This window comes from Harpia harpyja, chromosome 1 (genome assembly GCF_026419915.1).
Source record: "Harpia harpyja isolate bHarHar1 chromosome 1, bHarHar1 primary haplotype, whole genome shotgun sequence".
Taxonomy (NCBI): domain Eukaryota; kingdom Metazoa; phylum Chordata; class Aves; order Accipitriformes; family Accipitridae; genus Harpia; species Harpia harpyja.
In genome coordinates, this window is record NC_068940.1 from 28,704,182 (window position 1) to 28,724,330 (window position 20,149).

Sequence of the window (20,149 nt, forward strand, 5' to 3'; positions counted from 1 at the left end):
CAGGGATCATTTAGTCAATCTCCTCTTTTAAGAATATTGTTGGGAACTGCCTCCAGCTCCTTTGCTCTCTCATTATCAAGGGATCAAATCCACAGCTACAAAACCAACAGCCATGTTAGTTACTCCCCTTATAAACACATCACAAACATTTGCGGAGGGCATCCATCCACCTTTCAAGCTCATTCTGAAGGTGTTCAGCATGAACAATTCAAAGCAGACATTCAAAGAGTATTTCAAACAACGGGATAAGGTCAAGTATTACTTCATCCATTAAATTTTCCATAAAAATGTACAGAAGAGTGACTGGTCTCCAAAGTTTATTAAAAATCAAAGAATAGAAAACTTTACATAAAAATATGTCAATTTTAGCTTCCACATAGTTGTCCACACAAAAAATTTAAACATGATTCTTTTTAAACCTGTAGCACATAACCACAGTGATAGCCAGGCCAATTTATTTGGTTCACCATGACTGAAGTGTTACATGATACCACTTTTCAAATGAGTTTTGCTTTAAAATGGACGCTAGTATAAGACACCAACTAAAGCCTTTGAAGGCTCCTTAATGTAGTTATGCTCAATATTGCTAGTGTGTGAAGACTAAGCAGTACAGGCTCATGTAACAGCCCTTAGATATTATTTATGAATCAGCTCACAATTTTTAAAACTTTTTTTTTTTTTTAAATTGTGATGAGTCTGGAGCATTAAGACAAACTTTTTGCAAACAGATATGCACTACTCTACTTTGGAATGTTGCCCTCTCTCCCCTCAAGGACCTGTTTGTGTTTGACAGATTCAGTAATAACATGAACTACTTCTGCTTCAAAGGCATACAGCATATTAAAAAGCTTCATGCTTGACACCTCATTTTAATATTCAGATATCAGTTTTAAAACCTTCTATATCTGTACACAGTATAGATGTCCTGTTAACAGGATTCTTCAGCTTTCTCTGCTAGTGGACTTACATAACTGATCTGTAGTTTTCTGTATAGCTTAAGAACTCTCATTAAAAAAAAACAGGAAGTCAGAGGGCATGAGATGTGACCTACTCCCAGGACAACTGTGGTGCTTTAAAAACTCAGGGTTAGGCAGGATGTACATTTTTCAAAAAGTTAAAGACAGTGTTTGTCATGGCAATACACACTTGCATAGTATACCTGTATGCATCTGTAAATTAAGTGCCAGCCACTCATACTGTGTACAACACTGGGCTGTGCTCTCCTGCAATACATTAAAAGATACTTCTCGTAATGCTTAGAGCAGCTGAAGTACTTTTTATATATTTGCTCTTAACAGAACTAATGCATACTGCTATACAGATTCCTTAATGGAATCAACATATTTCCTTTCTCCACATTCCTTAAGCCGGGTACCTCTGTTTAATAATGTTGTTTGAACCCAAACATTAACAGGTTACGTTACTAAAATGCATCAAAGCATGTAGTTCACAGCTTTTTAATTTCACATCAGGACTTGAACCAACCTTTTTCCCCTCCCTCTCAAAAGTTTTACTTCTGGTACTACAAATGCTGGATTTGTTGTCTAGTTAAAGGAATAAAATTAAAACTCATTGGTCAGAGCAAGACGACTGATAGAGGCCAGACAATGAGCTAAAAAACACAGGGTCAAAATGCTTTGGAGCTTAATACCTTCTTAAAACCGTAAGCCAAATCGCACTTTCATTGTGAATCAAGAAGCCTCAAATATTACCAAATGTCATGTTTGTAACACTGCTCAGACAACCTGCCAAAACTATGAACCCAACTTAGATAATGCAACCTGGGAAAGGATCTGTAAATTAAAAAACCTCTTCCCCTTAAATATAACTTACGTGACAATATGAAATTAAATTAAAAATTCCAAGTTATTGCACAAATTATACTTCCAATATTTACAGAGCAAAAAATTCTGAACTTTGAAACAAAAACAGGAGAGCAGCAAATTTACTTTTATGAATTCCCAACCTGATTTGCTGCAAAGAAAAAAAAAAAAAGAATTCCAAGGGGCTGAAGTTTCCTTCACTTCTAAAATAAAAGAAAACAGAACCCACAAAGGAACAGATGTAGCCACAGCAAAAAAGCCACAGCATTTGTAAATGTCCTTGCAGTTCTAGTGTCAGAGCTGCTTCGGCACTGTATGAACCATTGTGGGAAGGCAGAAAACAAACTTCCACATTTAATAAGGCTTCACAGATAAGCACAACTACTTCTTGAAGATGGACTGAACCACCACACAAAGAAACATGCAAAGAAGTCAGCTGCAGATATTTGGCAACACCAATAAAACGATGTGCTGGACGCTGGTCTCCATCCCTCAAGTCGAGTGGCACTCACTCCATTTGTCTGAACGGGGAAGGTCATTTTGGCATCTGCCATTATCTGCTCAGACTAATAGGCAAACTGTCTCTGTGTTTTTTTCTTCTCCATATATTACGATTGTACTGGTGGTGTCCTCGGTTACCAACTGGTTGCCTCATGCCTCCACTGCTGACAGGGCTGTAGCTGTTGCCTTGGTTATGAGTTCCTTTCATGGAAAACTTCATTCCACTGTGCTGCTAAAAAACACAAGATAAGCACTCAGTTTAGGCATACAACTGAAACAAGGCACACATTACCAGTGGTATCTCCTCAACGTACAAGTCATTCCCACAGAACACTGCTTGAAGCAACTAGTCCTTTCGTGCTTGTCTAATTTTAGCTGTGCAAGTCCAATGGCACTAACAGCTTAAGAGGTGTTTTCTGAAGTAGATGTCCTGCAAATGAAACGGTGTAGATTTCAAAGTGTCCTTAAAACCCTTGGAACTAAGTATGGAACACACTCCCTACGCATCACCCTTATAAAACAAAGGCCTTCCACATTAAATACTGTGACAGTCATGTTTATTTTAGAGGATCTTAGCAAGAGCATGACCAAGTGAGATACTCAGTAAGACTTTCAGAAACATCATGGATAAATGTAAGGGCGTGATCATATGTACTGATACATACAAAGCACGAGTCTGCTCCGCTCATAATCTCACTCGGCTACAGGTAAACCAGCTGTGGCTTGTAAGGAGCTTGTAAATCCTACTGGTCTGATCATACAGCTAGACGGCTCCTAGACCATACCGCACATCCAGACCAAGGCAAAACAACTGAATGATCAGGAACATAGCATGACACTTGTTTTGGGGGAATCTCCAATAACTTGGAACAGAAACTGCCAAAAAGGTTTAGTGGCAGCCTGAGTAAATCTACCACACCATAAGGTACTACAGGCATCCCTATCACTTAGTGGCATACAGTAAGTTGGTTTAATGTGTATGTATTTAAAATGGGTGCAAGAGTTTCAAAAGGTTAAATTGAAACAGACTTCCCAAACTGATAACTTCAATGCAAGCAACCTGACACCTGACAGCAATAACTGTAAGACAGACAACTGACTGCCTTTAACAAAGCTAATACATCATTTTGTCTACCCTAAGTGGTTAAACAGGAACACCATAAAGCTGACATTTGAGACAACTGTTTAGAATGTGAAATATCTGCAGCTACTTTAGTAACCTGTATTTCCAAACAAGTTTGGAGTAGAAAGAAATATGAGAACACCAAGCCATCATTACAGTGGTGTGCACAAAACCAAAACAGTTATTGAAGGCATAATTCCATAAGCAACATTTTACTGTCAAATTATAATTAGAAGAGACACTGAGCATACAGTAAAACAAACTGGTGAAGACTAGTATTAAGGAATAATTAAAGTTAACTGCAGGGTGGCAAAAACCCCTTAAACTGTTTTTTAATTTGTAAAGTGTGTCCTACAGCAACCTAATCAACCTTCAACATGCACGTTCTAGACTCCCAAGACAGAGATACTAAGTGTAGACTACCAATGGTAAAATATTCAAGGACATAGAGAAAAAGGGAATGCAAGCTGAGAATCCCTCATTCTTAAAAGACACAACTACCCAAACCTTATTTATTGACATATGTTGCTAAAACATCTCCTGGAAGCGATTTATGAAAGTCAACAACATGAGACTAAAAAAAATTTAGAGAATGTTTTATATTTTTGGCAAGTGGTCCTTCAAGCAAACACACCATCTTGTCACATCCTTGTGCAGCAAAGTCTTCTAGTTCAGGAAGTGTACATCTGACTCTCAATTACATAAGCAGACAATTAAGCATCTACATTAAATGAGGTCAAAATACTAAAAATGATCCTTTAACAGTCAAAACACTCAAAACAGCCAGTCATTACAGTTACCCTCAACTATATGCTGAAAAAAAGATGGAGGAAAACTTTAGTTTTGCCACTGTACAACCAGAACAAAATTCTGACCAAGGAGCATACAAAGTCTCAACAAGCCTATCCTCTTCAGCTGGAAATGTGAAAAAGCTGGCAACTTCATCCTCATTTTGGCGATTCAGAAAGAAAATTATTGGCGGCAGGAAGGCAGGTCACCACAAGATCAGACAAGTCCCACAGCAAGTATGACAATTAAACCTATCTACCTGTATTCTAAAAGAAGTTGTATCCCTGGTTTGTTCAGAAGGTAATCAAACTTCCAAAGAATGATTAATAAGCTAGCCAGAAAGCAATCTCTATCTTGTCATGAAGCATTTCGCACTGTTTTTTAGGCCATCAAGATAAAGACTGTCAAACTGTCAAGAGCAGAATCTGAATCCATCTGTCTTACAACTCATCAGCAGACAGCAGGTACTTAAGGAAGTTGACTCAGGGACCTCTTAAATCAGAGATGTTGCCTTTGTATTTACTAGTTCTCAACTAGATATTGTTTGCTCATTTGTTCAGATTTTTTAAGCCATAAGCTTTTAGCATCCTGCATCTTGTGCTATGGCATTTCACAGCTTAAATGAGCATCATGTTTAATTTGAACCTACTATCTGATGATTTTTTCAGTTCTTGGAGTAATTAATTTCTTGTCATTCTGCTCTCTGACTTTTCCATATACTGCTGATGACTACACAGACCTAGATCATATACCTCCTTATTTTATTCTCCAGGTTAAAGAATCATTCATTCTTCACACAGAAGCAATTCCATATGTTTGACCACTGTTGCCATCCTTCCCTATTCTTCTCCCACTTGTATTATAACTTTCTTCTGATGTAGAAGGCAAAATTGTACTCACTGTTCACGATGGGGGACGTACATGGATTTTTACATGATGTTTTCATTACTGCTCTTTATTCCTAATAATGTCTGAAATTTGGTTTGACACTCAATTCTCAGTAGGAAATCAAGAAAGCATTATCAAAGCAGTTTTCTGCAAAAACATCAAGATCTCATCTTTGCAAGAAACTGTCAGCCCAGGGCCTACCGCTCTTTACAAAGTTTAAAGTATTTCTCTCCCTCCTGATGCATCGCCTTGAAAGGTCCTGCACCCCTTCTCAGTTGGCCCTTAAGGAACTTAACACCACAAGCAAACTTCGCCACCCTTCATCCATTGCCTTTCAGGTGTTAGGGAGCATGAGGCCCAGCACAAACTCCTGCAGGGCTTTCCTGGTGAACTCCATTTACTACAAAAACTGAATCGTTGTTTCTAACTAGTTCATTCTTTACAAGAGGGCACACATCTTTCACTTAATTTCCTTCAGAATTTTTGGTAAAATAAGTTTACTTCATATCTTTTGGAAATCCCAAGACGCTGTATCAAACAGCTGTCTCTGGTCCACACACTTCTGGATATTCACATGCTCAGGACTCCCATAATCACCAAGAAATGGCAAGTCTAATCTGATGATGGCTGGAAAGAGATCAGATAATCAAAAAAGAAAGCCCTTCATCTGTGATACGACAGACAAATCTTTAGATGTTTTGACTTCTTTAGATCTATTTCTCTTGATAGAATAATCTCTCCCATCATAGGGCTATTGATTCAACAACTGAATGATAGAACTGGTTTGGTTTTGGTTTTTGTTTTGACAAGTCTGTTGAATTTGACCCTCTGCAAATAAAAGTTGCTAGATCTGGAGGGAAAATTAAAAAAAAACGCATTTACAAGCCCAGGGGTGGCAGGGAAGGGTAGAATTCTGTGTCACATAACAGATTAGAAAAATTTCCAGAAATTTAAGAAAAGGATGTTCCTGGCCTTTACCCCAAACAACACAAACCTGGTGGAAATTGAAATGCCAAGAAATTATTTACTATGGAAACAAAACTTTTATTCTTAAGTACTGGCAAATTTACTATATGAAACTGCTAACATTCAAAGACTGCCATTGTTAGAAAAGAAAATTTATTGCCAAAAATAAATCACCTACACTTTGAAATAACACAAGTAACATAAGACAGCTGAAGTCTAAACATAAACAGGGTTTCTGAATTGGTTTGGTGTTTGGGTTTTTTTGCCTGTTAGCATCTCTAAAGAAAGAAGAAAAAAGCAGAGAAGTGTTAGCAATGAAAATGAAGTATCAGTACTCTAAAAGAAAAGAGTTTATACATACAGCACTCAAAAATAATTGGTAAGGACCTACAAAGCTAAAGAAAAAGTTTAGAAAAGGCACAAGACAGTTTAGAAAGAACACATACTTACTATTTTGTTGTTAAGTCTACAGGATTAATGGCCATGATTGAATCTAGTCTGCAGTTGATCAGAATTGTAATCAAACTCATACTTCAAAATCATTCCATGTGAAATATTATGGAGTAGTATTCAGAAGAACTTTAATGAACCATTAACATTTTAAGTATCCATTTAAATAACTTAACATACATCCTCAAAATATTTCAAAGTTCTTTTCAATTTCTCACCATATTTCCAAATTCTCTATTTTAGGCGTGTAGCAAAAAAAAAAACCAAAACCAAAAAAAACCCAAAAAAACCCAAACAAAAAAAAAAAACAATCAAAACCCAAAAACATAAAGAACCCTTTTTTAAAGGATTTATGTTTACTTTCCCACTTTGAGCATAACATCTGGAAATATACTAAAAAATTATTTTGCATGTAAGTAAAATTTAACTTCTTGTCCTTTATGAAATAAATTCACTGTTTTGCAGAGAAACAATGGGCAATGACCTAAGCAACATTTTAGTCATTACTGCACAAGCAGTAAATCAAGTATTAGGCAATGGTTCAACCTAGCCTCATTACTTTGCATTAGCTAACAGGATTCTACAAGATATTTGCACCAGCCACCTGGGCGTACTCTTAATCTGGTAGGATTTATAAGTGGTTTAGATTTCTAAGCTGAAGTATAGCAAAACCAAAGTAAGTTCTTACTCAACTTGTTTAGAACTGGTGGTCTGGGGAAATAAGGCCCAAAGTACTGCAAACTTTAAAGACACTTCCTCTCCTTTTGGGCCCCTTGTTCGGACCTACTGGCTACTTTCAGCTACAACTGACAAGTTCTTGAGTCCTGAACAGATTTTATAAAATGAGCCAAAACCCATTTCTGCTCCTGTTAAAAGAAGAAAACAGCATTTATGCAACCAGCTGTGAGAGCAGCAAAGAAAAAAAAAAAATCAACATGGAGATTAGAAACTGCTCAGAAGCAAGAAAAGTTTTAGATGTTTCTTATCTTCTAACACTAGAGACTGAAAGACTCAAAGCCACAAGGGAGCAGGTTATATCGGTCCTTTGTATCCTATTTTACTTTGTGCAGTAGCTCTGCCAGTAGCCTGTAACAAAGGGAAGCTTTTGGTTCTCTTCACCTTTAACAACAGGTTAGGCAAACTACTGTTTGAGAGACCAGAGGACCTAGTCCCCAGAATGAGTGACTGACAGTAGATACTACCATCATAGTCTCAGCATATTTTGAACTACCTTGTGGTAAAGAAAGTAGAATCTGACACACAAAATAAATACCCTTTTTGATCTTGTCACCAGTCAAGTTTCAAAAGTGAGGGGGGAGAGTCAAAACAACACTACCAGAAGACAGAACTCATACTGCAACTTTTCTGCTGTTGTGACATGGGCCATGAAATGTTATCTGCATACTTGTCATTAAGGAGAATGAGATAACAGCTTCTCTAGCATAAAGCTGACAATTTTAGACCTTAAAGAGAAATCTTACCTCACTGAGATTTCTCACCTTTTTATTTGGAACAGAAAGGTATTATTACTGTGAGCAGACCTAAAACACTTTCCAAATGATGAGCTGGTATCAATACAGTACATGTGAAAAAGTCAGTAGAGGAAATGCTTCTGTGAATATTCAATCTCAGTTTGGAAGCAACAATCTGATCACAGTGACACTGGAAGATAAAGGTATACTACGCAAACAAAAATCAGGTATTACTTCTACATTTCTGTAAGTTTATCTTTTATTTATGGTGGGTTTATTTATGTTCCTAGAAACTATTATTTAGACTTTGTGTCTTTCCTGCAACTCAAAAAGCACTCAGGAAGCAACCAAGGTGGCCAGAGACTTTCATACAGTCATATAAACATCTAGGCTGGATGTTTATATGGAGACCTCTGGAGACCTGGATGTCTATATGGAGACCTCTGGAGATCATTTAGTCTGACCTTCTGTTGTAAGCAGAGTCAGGTTAGGTTATCCAGGGTCTAGTCAAGCTAAGTCAGTTTCCCTATGCAGAAGGAGATCACCACAAAGACTGTCCATGTGAATATATGAGAATCTAAGATGAAAAATATCTTGAGTACTGTTTTCAGCTGAACAGCCTCTGAAACTCAGATGCAGTTTTTTCTTCTCTCCGTTCTTTGGGAAATAAAACATCATCTTTTCCTAATTTTGCTTGTATTAAATAAAAAAACAAGCAATGATCTGTCATACACAGAAGATGGGAGTCTGACATTTAGAATCAAAACTGTTTCCGAAGTAGACAGTAGCATCCTCCTCCTTTTGCCTAACAAAACACACAGACACCAAAAAAGTATTCCACCCTAAATGAGAAAGCTCTAAATAAAAGATAAGAAAAATGCCATTTGGCTGAAGAAACCTTCAGTACCTAAACAGCTTAATAATGCCATTGAAGAAACAAGCCAAGTCACTTCTAAACTGAAGTTAACATACTAAAAACTCTGAAGCATCACACTACACTAAGGGAATTTAGCATATTTGTACATCTGACTAGTTGATGACACCTGCATTCTCAGAAATATTTGGTAAAGTGGACTAGCGTTCCATCTTGACATGAATTAATCTATCTTTACAAATGTATCTTTTGTCAAAGTGAACTACATTTAACCTGCCTGCACTCATCTAAAAGAAATACATTTTTGACTCAAGTCCCTGGCCAATGTTATTTTTGTTTCCAATGCTGCTAACTTTTGAGGAATCACTCCAGAGATATTAGCAGTATCAGCATTACTAGTCAGACAAAGCAACACCATTAACAATTGTTCTGGATAAGAGCAAACTGAAGTATTTTGGCCAGTGAAGTGCCTGTAAAGCAATATAAACAAGGAGTTTACAAGTTTAAGTGTCTGGCCTTATATGGCCAAACACAAAAGAAACAAACTACTTCTACAAGTTCTTCTAAGACTGTGGTACTTCAGCACTGACATTAAGGTTTTATTCCTAGTTGTCTCCTGTGCTTCAGAACTGAGCCAGTGAATGCTGCTATGAAATTTTCAATTAACATATTCATGATCAGACACCACTCATCTAAAGGGTCTTCAGTGGAGGTTTTCTTATCCAGCACAGCAGAAGGACTGGTGCTTACTGGCTTTAGATACTTTTGAATCAAAAGACTGCTCTTTGGGGAAAAAAACCACAAAGTAAAAGAAAGGAGTTCTTCTGACCTAAGCAACACAAAGTTTCTTCTGTCTTCACTGCTGATGAAGTGACCAGCAATCCAAGAACAAACCGAATTTATTTCATCCCAAAATAACAAGGAAAGTAGTCCTTCTCCATGGGAAGTCACCAAGCAATTTCTGCCCCCTCCATTCATCTGGACATGCATGCCAATATCTGTTTTTCTGCTTATTCCAGTGGGCAGCACTGCTTCATAAACTGTTCTGCTCTCCCAAGTAAAATTTCAAACTGCTTGTCAGTAAAGTAGAAGAATGATTACCTTGGAAAAATGACAATGATGATCCCAAAAAGCATGTAGACCTTTATCAGGAGCTTAATTAGTCCCTGAACTACCTGGAAATTCTCCAATTAATTATGCAGTATGTAAACAGAATTGGTAATCACACTAAAGCTATTTCAAAAAAGAAAGTATTAGGAAGCTCTAATGGCAGAGAATTTGCCTAGAAGGCTGCAAGTTGTTCAAAGTACAGTTAGTGCTCTTGACATTGGCACCTCCTGCTTTTGAGGGTAGTACTGGAAACCTAGGTACAGCTTCCAAGCTAAACTGAGGCAGAGAAAGTTGCCAGAGAAACGGCTGAAGACACCATGCAGACAAATTACTCCCTTTCAAAGACTTTTTGAATATGAAAGAACACTCACTGTTAAGAAAAAGGCTTGCACATGTTCAAGTCTATCAGGATAGGAGTCCTCTGAGCTAGTAAAATGTGCCCATTAAAAGTTATAAACTAGCATGGTCTTAAGTTACATCAACTGCAAAAGGAAAGCCATCAACCTGATCTAGCTCAGTCATGCTCCAGAAAGTTGCAAATGAAAAGGAGACATTTACAGTATTCTGGGTTAGAATTATTTCATTTCCTGCTTCTGACTTCGTCATAATTCTTATGAAAAAAGAACATTTCTACCTCACAATACATAAGCTTTTGGTAAATTCAATGCAGAAAAGCCATCATCCCATTTCTGAACTGTATATAGCAAGAAATTCCTCTGATTTAACATGAATCTCAAAGGCACATCTCTGTCAAGCAAAAGCCACAGAAAAATTCCCAATTTTAAACATAAGTATTGTACAAACTACTAAAAGAACAGTTAACAAGTATTGGAGAGGACAGCCAAGTAACAGAAAGCCAGAAAAAGTGCTACAAAGCAGTTGTTTTCCAAGATTCAAAATGCCAACAGAGATCCAAAATTCATGCAACACATTGCCTCTTCACAACTGAGGCAAAAAACTCTGGATGCCAACTTGTTTTGTACCAACAACTGCATGCCTCAAAACCGGATTCTTTTTTAGTGTAACTTTGATGAAGTTAAGCTCCAGGGTACCTCTTCAAAAAAGCCAAGTTGTTAAGGAAAAGAATAAACTCAACTAAGTTTGTATTTTAGATGAAGTTTAACTTCAAATAGCTCTCCAGTTTTGTTTTAAACAAACTTCAAAAGTTTCAGACTGTACACTAGCGTGTGAATACTCAATTGCAGGCACTAAAAAGCAATATATTGTTCTCTCAGCTTCTCACTAATAGACAACATTTCCTGTGCAGATAAGTTGGTTTTGACTAGGTAAGATTCAGCAGTAAGGGAGGACAAATAAAAGGGGAGAAGAGGCAGTGAGGAATCTGTGTAATCACTTAGAAGATCAAAACAAAAGGCATACCTCAAGATACAAGTGGGGCTTTGTAGATGACTGAGGATTGTGGAGGTAGCTGGGAAGAGCATGTGGTAACAGCTTTCAAAGATGGTACCCTTTCTACATTAACCTGCCTGCAAGGAAACAGTGGAACACCTGCAGTATGCAAAGGGAAAGCAGCCTGGTCTAAATGAAAAAGAGGGTGAAAACCATTTCAGTGACGTGCCTAAAACAAGCACTGGCATAGTAACTATGAAGAATTTGGGCATCAAGCTATAACATACCCTAACTCAATGCTGATATTACTGAACATTGAAAATGCTGTCCAGATGAAATTTCTTCATTGTTCATCTAAAAAGTTTCAACATTTAAAGCACTATCTGATTGTTATTTTTTTTTATTCTGTAGTAAGCAGCAGTTACCATCTCTAGACATATAAATCAAACTCACAAGCTGAATGAGAAGTATTCCCTTACGTGCCAGGCTCAAAGTATTTTGATCAGCAGCACGCAGTCCAGCTGGAGGTCAGCAGCTAGTGGTATATCCCAAGAGCTGATACTAGGACCAACACTAGTTAACATCTTTGTTAATGACCTGGATGATGGGAGAGAGTGACCCTCAGCACAGTTACAGAGGATACAAAATTGGAAGGAGTGGCTGATACATAAGATGATTGTGCTGTCATAGAGGGACCTTATCAGGCTGGAGAAACGGGCTGACGGGAATCATGAAGTTTGAAAAAGTGAAATGCTAAACTCTGCCCTTGGGAAGGAATAATCCCCCACACCAGTACGCACTGGTACCAACTGGAAAGCAGCTTGGCATAAAGTGACCAGGGATTCCCAGTGTTGCATCAAGGAAGGCCAACAGCATCCTGGGCTACATTAGGAAAAGTATCTCTAGCAGGTCAAGGAAGGTGATCGTTTCCCCTCTACTCAGCACTGGTGAGGCCACACATGGAGTGCTGGGCCCAAGTCTGGGTTCCCCAGTAACAGAGAGACATGGACATGCAGGAATGAGTCCAATGAAGGTCCAAGAAGATAAATAAGGGACTGAAACATTTGTCATACAAGGAAATTATGACAGAGCTAGGACTGTTTAGTCTCAAGAGAGAGCTTGGGAAGGATCTTACTGATGGGTCTCACTAATGAGAGGGTGTAAAGAAGATGGAGCCAGGCTCTTCTCACTCGTGCCCAGTAAAAGGACAAGAAGCAATGGGCATAAGCTGAAATACAGAAACCACCATTTAAATTTAAGAAAAAACTTTTTTACTGGAACAAGTTGCCCAGAGCAGTTGGGGAGTCTCCATCCCTGGAGATACTCAAAACCCTGACTGGACAAGGCCTTGAGCAACCTGCTGTAGCTGACCCTGTTTTGGGCAGGAGAGTTGGACTAGATGACTTTCAGAGGACCCTTCCAGCCTCAACTACTCTGCGATTCTGCAAAATACTTGAACAATCTCAAAGCAGAATCTGAAGCAAATACATCTTGTGTCATGCCAGTGCTGAATCGAATTAAAAAACACAGTCATTAAGTTGAAAATATCCCAGCCCTAGATTCCCAAGAACTGTGATAGAAAGACTGAGAAAAGAAAAACCTTGTAAGAACCTGACCAAAACTAGGTTTCAAAGAATCCAGCTCATTATTTTGTTATCATAGGCAACCTACAACACACAACTTGCATTAAAGCTCATGTGAGGCAGCTGTTCTGACTAATAGTTTTAATAATCAAGATTGAGGGAATACTTTCCTACAGATAGAGGCACTAAGGCTGTAAGAAAAAAAACTTTTTTGTCCCCGTGTACTATAACAGACACACTAGCTAAAATACTTCGGGCTAGTTGAGTAACATACTGTTTCCATGCACGTTCACCTCCCAGCATATTTAAGCACGCATTTTTTTGGTAAAAATTCTTGTACACATGCCCATAATTAATTTTCTGTTCTCTATCTTTAAAATGTATTACAGAAAGTTACAAGTGTAGTCAGATCTGTTCTACTAATGCAAAATCAAGACAACTAAACAAGCCTAGAGAGGTCAGTACTATTTCTTCAGATTCAAAAACTAGCTTACAGATACACCACCTACATGAAGTTTCTATTTTAAGAACAGGAAGTTAAATAGCCTAAAGACCTGCAAATATCCCACTGGTTAGGCACCAGGAGCCTCAAATACAAATTAAGAAGTCAGACATCTGACACTCTCCCTTCAACTTATTCCTAGGCATCAGTGTGCTGTGGAAGGGCTCTTACATTCAGAGATGCATCTCAAACACCGAACCCTTTCCCACCCATTCTTCTCCCCACACTTCTGACATGGCAGATAAGTACTTTTATGATTACACGAAGTTTAGCACATGCTATATGAAGGTTATCTTCAGAGGTTTTTAGACTGACAGCACAGCAAAAATGATCTACACTTCCGATTTGATCGCTTTCTCATGAAAAGTTGCTCCATTTAGTTGGCTCATACCTGATTACTGGCGGCCATTATCAAGGTTCTCGTAGGCGCAGATTGGGGTTTACCACTTGGCATAGGCAATGCGGGTGGTAAACTGGCCATAAGCTGAGTCGGTGCTTGCAGACTGAACTGGTAAACATTAGGAGCTGTGCAAGGTGGTGTATCAGAATCCTTTTGGCAGAGAAAAAGGGGAAAAGAAAAGCAACTTTACAGAAAGTACAGTATATACAGGCTATGCATGTGAAAATGCACCCAAATATCAACTCATGTAAATACTGTAAAATTTAATTATTTTTTTCAATGGTAAAAAATATAATATAATATAAGCCAGCACTATGTTTATTTTACACATCTAGCAAAAGTTTAATTGAACCTGCATCAAGGAGACAATGTCAACAGGTCTATGGCAATCACAGGTCAGTTCCAGTCAGCTCAAAAGCCAAAGTTATATCTCTACCAAATGCGAATTAAAAGATGGGAACTAAGGTTGGGAAAAAAAAACAGAACAAGAACAGCAACACTGTTAGTGATACAAGGGCTAGAATTTTAGATATCATGACAGAATCAGTCCTCTGAACAGTGTTCTGGATTGTACTTATCTGTACGGCAAAGTTACTCACTGTAATTGTTATAGTCTTCTCCCATTCTACCCAGCAACAGCAAAGTTAGGGCTCCACCTACCAAGAAACAAGGAGACGGTCTGCCAGTCAAGACTAGTATACGCACACCAGCCCCCACTTCACTGCTAGTTAGGAGTTCTGTTCCCCTCACTTTCCAACAGAAATCTGAGTGATAATTCTTCAGGGGAAACAAGATGGATGTAGGTTTACAGAAAAAAAGATACTATAATGGAACTGGTATTACTGGTTACTATTCGTCTTCCAGCCTGACCAACAGGAATTACAGATGCATCATAAATAGTCATAGTGGTGATGTTAAAACACTCTGTGCCTGGAGCACTTAACAGACAACAAGCAAGGAGGCAAGCACAGATGTAGGGGTTTATAGGAATTACTGAAGCCTGAAAACACCCAACTTACTGCCTCAATTCTTAAATGACCAATTATTTTCTAAGTTGAGAAAGTTGAAAGGCAAGCTACAGCCTTTTGAAACAACTTTGAACACAGACCTTGTAAAACTTATTTTTCAGCCATAACACAATGGCAACAGATAAGTACCCTTCCCTACATTTTACTGCCGCTTTTTACCTCACCCTTAATTCCAAAGTGTTCTGAACTTGAAAAGAATGGAAAAACCTATTCTTTATCCCAAAACACTAGTGTTTTTTCCATTCCCAGCCATCTGGCTCAAAGTATAGCAAGAGATGGGACTTGGCCAGTTATCAGTTTAGGAGTTACCATATTAAAAGACATTATTGGCTCAGTTTATCAAGGATCTTTACTGTTAAAGTAATTACTGAAATATTCTATTGCTCTTCCTCTAAAAATTAATTGCCTGGAAGCAAAGACTCTTCACTTAAACCAAGCAAACTTTAAATAGACCTCCAGTGCTACTACTTGCCCTCACATGGCTGTGCTTTCCAAATTAGATTCTTCAGTTAGAGAATAGGCTGTCTAGGAAAATGTTTTCAAGAACAGAAACAAAAAAATATTTTAAAGATTTTCTTCGGGAAAGGAGAAGGTCGCTTAAGACAGACTGACAGTTGTGAATACTGAGCAGCCTAAGCAATGAAGTACTAGAAAGCAAAACTTGCATCCCAGCTGAAGTGAATACCCACAGTAGAAACAGTCCTCAATAAAACTGTCAGCTATTAGAACAATCACTCCTAAGTTGTGCTTACTAAAAAATAAGTTCAAGAAAGAAAGGAGCTGCTCTCCTACTAGGTCAACTAGTGGTAAAAGTTACAGAATGCCTTTGCAAAGCAGTCTCAGATATTTGCATCATTAATTCACTAGAGACAGATTGTACTGGTACCAAGAATCTGTGCAGAAATTTAAGTCTTATTTATGAGATCAGATGTTTACCATTTAATAAATACGTTCACAGTGGGCATGTTGTAGCACTGATCAAAAAATTAAGCTTAGTTGCATGCACGTGCAAAGCCGACTGCCTGGATGAGATGGCATTTTTCTCCTTTGCCCAACCATAGAATATTAGCCATGGGAACAGGCTAAGGTCTCTACAAAGATGAAGCTGATACTTTCTTAACTAAGTAGGTGGTAGAGTCAGGTACAGGGGCAAAAACTTGGATTTCTAAGCTGAAGTTTCTTTAGGCACTATTGGGCATGGAATTATTAAAAAGCTTATAAAAAGAGAAAAAAATAAAGAAGGAGTAGTCATGTTTGAACAGACAACTTCTGCACATGCTCACAAGTAACCATGAGCAGGCAGATGGGAGGGAAAAGGGGATCTTACCATCTATCCAAACCAATGCATTATCTTCTCTGATGCAACCTTCACAAACCTGACCAAGGAATAGTTTTAGTCTCTCCACTCTTTCTCATCTGCTTAGATACAATTAGACCCCCTGAAGATTCACATACCTAACCTAGATGGGACACTTCCCATTTACAAGATTTCTAAGGGGGTTTATGCAATAAAAAGTTAACTCCAGTATGGAAGCAGCAGCAGATGGAAAAGAAAAGGAAGTCATATGGTTTAACTGAGACTAGATAAATTTCAGCACAAGGAAGCTTGTGTTGCTTTATTTTAATTTTGTAACAGGTATGTTCTTCTGCCTCAATGTTATTTACTGATACACGTCTCATACAAGTAGATTTTATCTCTCTTCTGAGGTCATCCTGGATTGCTAACAGGATTACTGTGTGGAATTGATATGCTGACTTATCAGCATCAAAATCCTTTTGTGAAGAGCATTACCTTTCTTACTCAAACTGAAAGGCTAACCTCAGTGACCAGAAAATTGAGCCCAATGTGAACAAAACTGGTTTTCCACAAGCACTGCCTACACTGAGGGATTAAGTCTTATTTGGTCTTCTGGACAGGATTCTTAAGTGTAATGCGCAAACTTGAAGCATTACAGAAGTTCAGAAGACCTACAAGTAAGTAAATGCACACAGGTAATACTCTGACACTTTAGATCTGTATCTGAAAGACAAAAGCTCTGACCCTTATTAGGGTAAGGGCTACAGACATCACACTGCAAAAAGATGAATGTAAAATAAAGGGGTAAGATCACTCAATTTTAGCAAATAATCTAGGGATAAAGCTACAATGACTGCACTAAGAGCCAAGATAAGTTCCCAATCTCTTGAATACTACTACTATGAATGCCAATCATACAGAGTCCCTCATCCTGCAAGGAAAATATCTTATAAAGAGATGTTTTTGGAAACAAAGACAGACTGCCAGATACAGGTTTATCCTACCAGTAAGGTTCCATTTTAAAACATACTCTTTAAACCACTTTCAACTTCCTGACTCAGAACTTAGTACCTGGAAGGAAGATTTCTATTATTCATAGCCTTGATTACTGAGGACTCTTTAATTTACCTTAATGTTAGAAAGAAGATAAAGTATGGAAGAGACCTAGAAACTCAAGTGTTAACGATGATCTCTCATCTAACTGCAAATTTTGCTTGAGAAGTGGGATCCCCTAGCCTTCTGTCTAGACAGAAACAGTGAAACACTGCAGTTGTATGAAAGATGAAGAGCTGAAGCAATCTTACAATCCAAACTTCTCTTCCTGACATCAGGAGAGAACAAAAAAATCCTTTACTCTTCTGCAAAATGCATCTCCCATTATAAAAAGTCCCAGGACCCCATCAGCAAAACAATATTTACTTACCAGAAGCTCCTTACTAACTAGGTCTGGCTGTAAGAGCTTATTCCATTCCATTAATAACTCAAGGCTTAAGATACAAGGTAAACTGTACTGGTACATTCATCCATCAAGACAACAGTTCAGTTTCCATGAATTTCATGTGCACTCGATTATACTCATATGCTTGCTTTCCATGATTCTAAATGCATGAAAAAGTGGTGCCTTCTGCTTTGTTTCACGATGTAGTCAGTTGAGAAGTTTCAACTGACTGACAACAGCTTCCATTTTAGAGCTTTCAATTTCCAAGACAATGTTTTTTTTAAAAGCTGGAGTGGCCTAAGAAGATTAATTCACAGTCTCAGTCTGTTTAAGTTTTGGCCCAGTGGTAAAAGAGTCTAACTATCCTAGAAGTCAGTATTCAGAAATCAAAACTTAAACAATAGAATGCAAATTTCTTGCTTATGTGACAGATTTGGGTTCTTATACTCCACTGCCCACCTCCCAAGAATGAACTACAGAGGTCTTGGCAAGAAGGTTCTTACTGTTTCTATTCTCCAAACTTCTGCCACTAATTAAACAATTTTTTTCTCTTTCCCACAACATTTGGGAGCTGGAAGCTGAGAGAACAATGACCACTTCAGTAAAAATTGTGTTCCATCTTTGAAAGCAAAGAACTGAAAATAGTGAGAAAATTAGTGTTTACAGTTAACACTTTACACAGATTTTTTTTCATGTGCTCCTCTCCTTTCTTAGAATTAAAGCGATTTAACAGCTAACTGCTGCCAGTCTTACTCCTTTTGCCTCTTTTCCCATTCTGGCCTTCTCCATTATACCTGCATTAGCATTTGACATTGAGCCAATTCATAGAGGTGAACCACAGAAATAGTAATCCCCTTTTTACTAGCTTCACCTTCTGAATCAGCTCACCATAGGATTAGGTGAACACCAGGGCAGAAAAGCAGGAGCAGCTAGTGAACAGAAACATCCCTAGCAAGAACATCTAACTACTTGATTGGCTTAGTAAAAGTGTAAAACCACGCTCCTTGGAGCATAAAGCAACACCAGAAAACTTCAGACATTTCATAGTTTGGGGCCACGTGCAAGAGCAGAACTTCAGTGCATGTTCTCACTTGAATGGTTTTAGCCCCCGCATACTTAACTCTGCTCGATAAATCAACATGCTTCCAAAGTGATTTCATGAATCATACCCCCCCCTCCATCTCATTTCTTCTGCATCACCTTGTGCCATTTCCCTTTTTGGTAGGTGGAGCCATAACTTTAACTATGGTGTAAATACAGTAGAATTAAAAGGAACAAAATTTCTCCTTCTATGGGAGGTCACAGGGTAGAGAATTTACATCAATGCAGTTGTACCATTTCCATTTGCCAGCCTATAAACAATACAAAGTCTTGAGTAAGACACAATTGGTTGATTTTTCTGCCTTTAGGTCAACTGCATTACAAAAGAAAAATATCTGGGTCATTGTGCTTACAGGAGGGGAAAGTGAAAGAAGAGATACAGAATACACAAGCAAAATGAAAAATATGCATCCTCCAAAAGCATTAGTGTTAATTTTACAGAAAGACAACTAAAAATGTAATCTAATTAGTATCTACCAAGATTAAATACAAGCACAGTACCCCTTTAACCTCACCTCATATCCTGCCAGGCCTGACTGTGGGCTTATTCCATGTTTTATCAATACTCACTATATTTCAGATAAGCCATCTTAAATAAAAAAAGGTCCCAGAAGTGCGTCATTTCAAATTTGCTTTGTTACCCCTAATACTTTCATTTCACATGCTTTCAATTGGTCTGTATTGTTAAGAGTACAGTAATATTTCATGTTTTTCAACTTAAGCACTCAGTCATAGGACTCATTATGCAAGCTGAACATATACCATACTAGAATATAAATACTGAATTTACGTTTTCTTCCATCCTAAAATGGCTTAGGTACCTCTGGTTTTTTTCAGGGGAGGGAATATTAAGATATGGCAAGAACAGGACTAGCCTTTGGCATCAGAAAGTAGTCTGAGCTTGACTTTTACAAAACTGTGTGCTTCTCTCCTTGCTTCACTGACATCATAGCAGTAAAATCCAATTTTACTTGCTGATGTACACATTCCTTCTATACCCTTTGCTGCTTAGAATACTTGTTATTAAATAAAATTACTTTATAATTTTGTGTTCAAAATTGTGCCTCCTGCAGCTTTGTAGAAATTTATACTTACTTCAAGTGGATACAGATAAAAGACTGCTCAAGCAACTGAGACAGAAGAACTGAAGGAGAGCATAAGACAGTATAAAACAGCACATGGTCAGAGATATGGGTTAGAAACACAAAAAGAAATGTGGGACTACGTGGTGAAAAATAGGCAAAAGCAGCACTGGAAAAATTTGTTCCCCTCTGGTCCACAGAAACTCTCAGTAATCTGCACAACAATAATAGGAGAAAAGAGTAGAGTTTTAAAGGATTTGGGGCTTAAACTCTTAAATGCCCCAAATCAAATGTCAATCAAATGCTTTTCCCTGGTAACACCAGGTTGTCTGTGTCTGTGTGCTCAGAGTTGCCCACTGCTTTATTTGGAGA

At 38.0% G+C, this 20,149-nt stretch overlaps 1 protein-coding gene across 6 annotated transcripts in view; it reads right to left on the reverse strand.

Moving 5' to 3' along the window:
• Window positions 1-300: 300 nt before the first annotated feature.
• Window positions 301-20,149, reverse strand: part of TENT4A (terminal nucleotidyltransferase 4A) — a 62,646-nt gene continuing 42,797 nt past the window's right edge. Inside the window, exons 11-12 of one of the 6 annotated variants that reach the window (XM_052782061.1) lie at window positions 13,823-13,981; window positions 301-2,553 (exon numbers count right to left, since the gene is read on the reverse strand). In XM_052782061.1, coding sequence (XP_052638021.1) covers window positions 2,377-2,553; window positions 13,823-13,981 — 336 coding nt within the window. In that variant the 3' untranslated portion in view covers window positions 301-2,376. The other 5 variants (XM_052782051.1, XM_052782098.1, XM_052782082.1 and 2 more) reach the window with 5 other exon arrangements.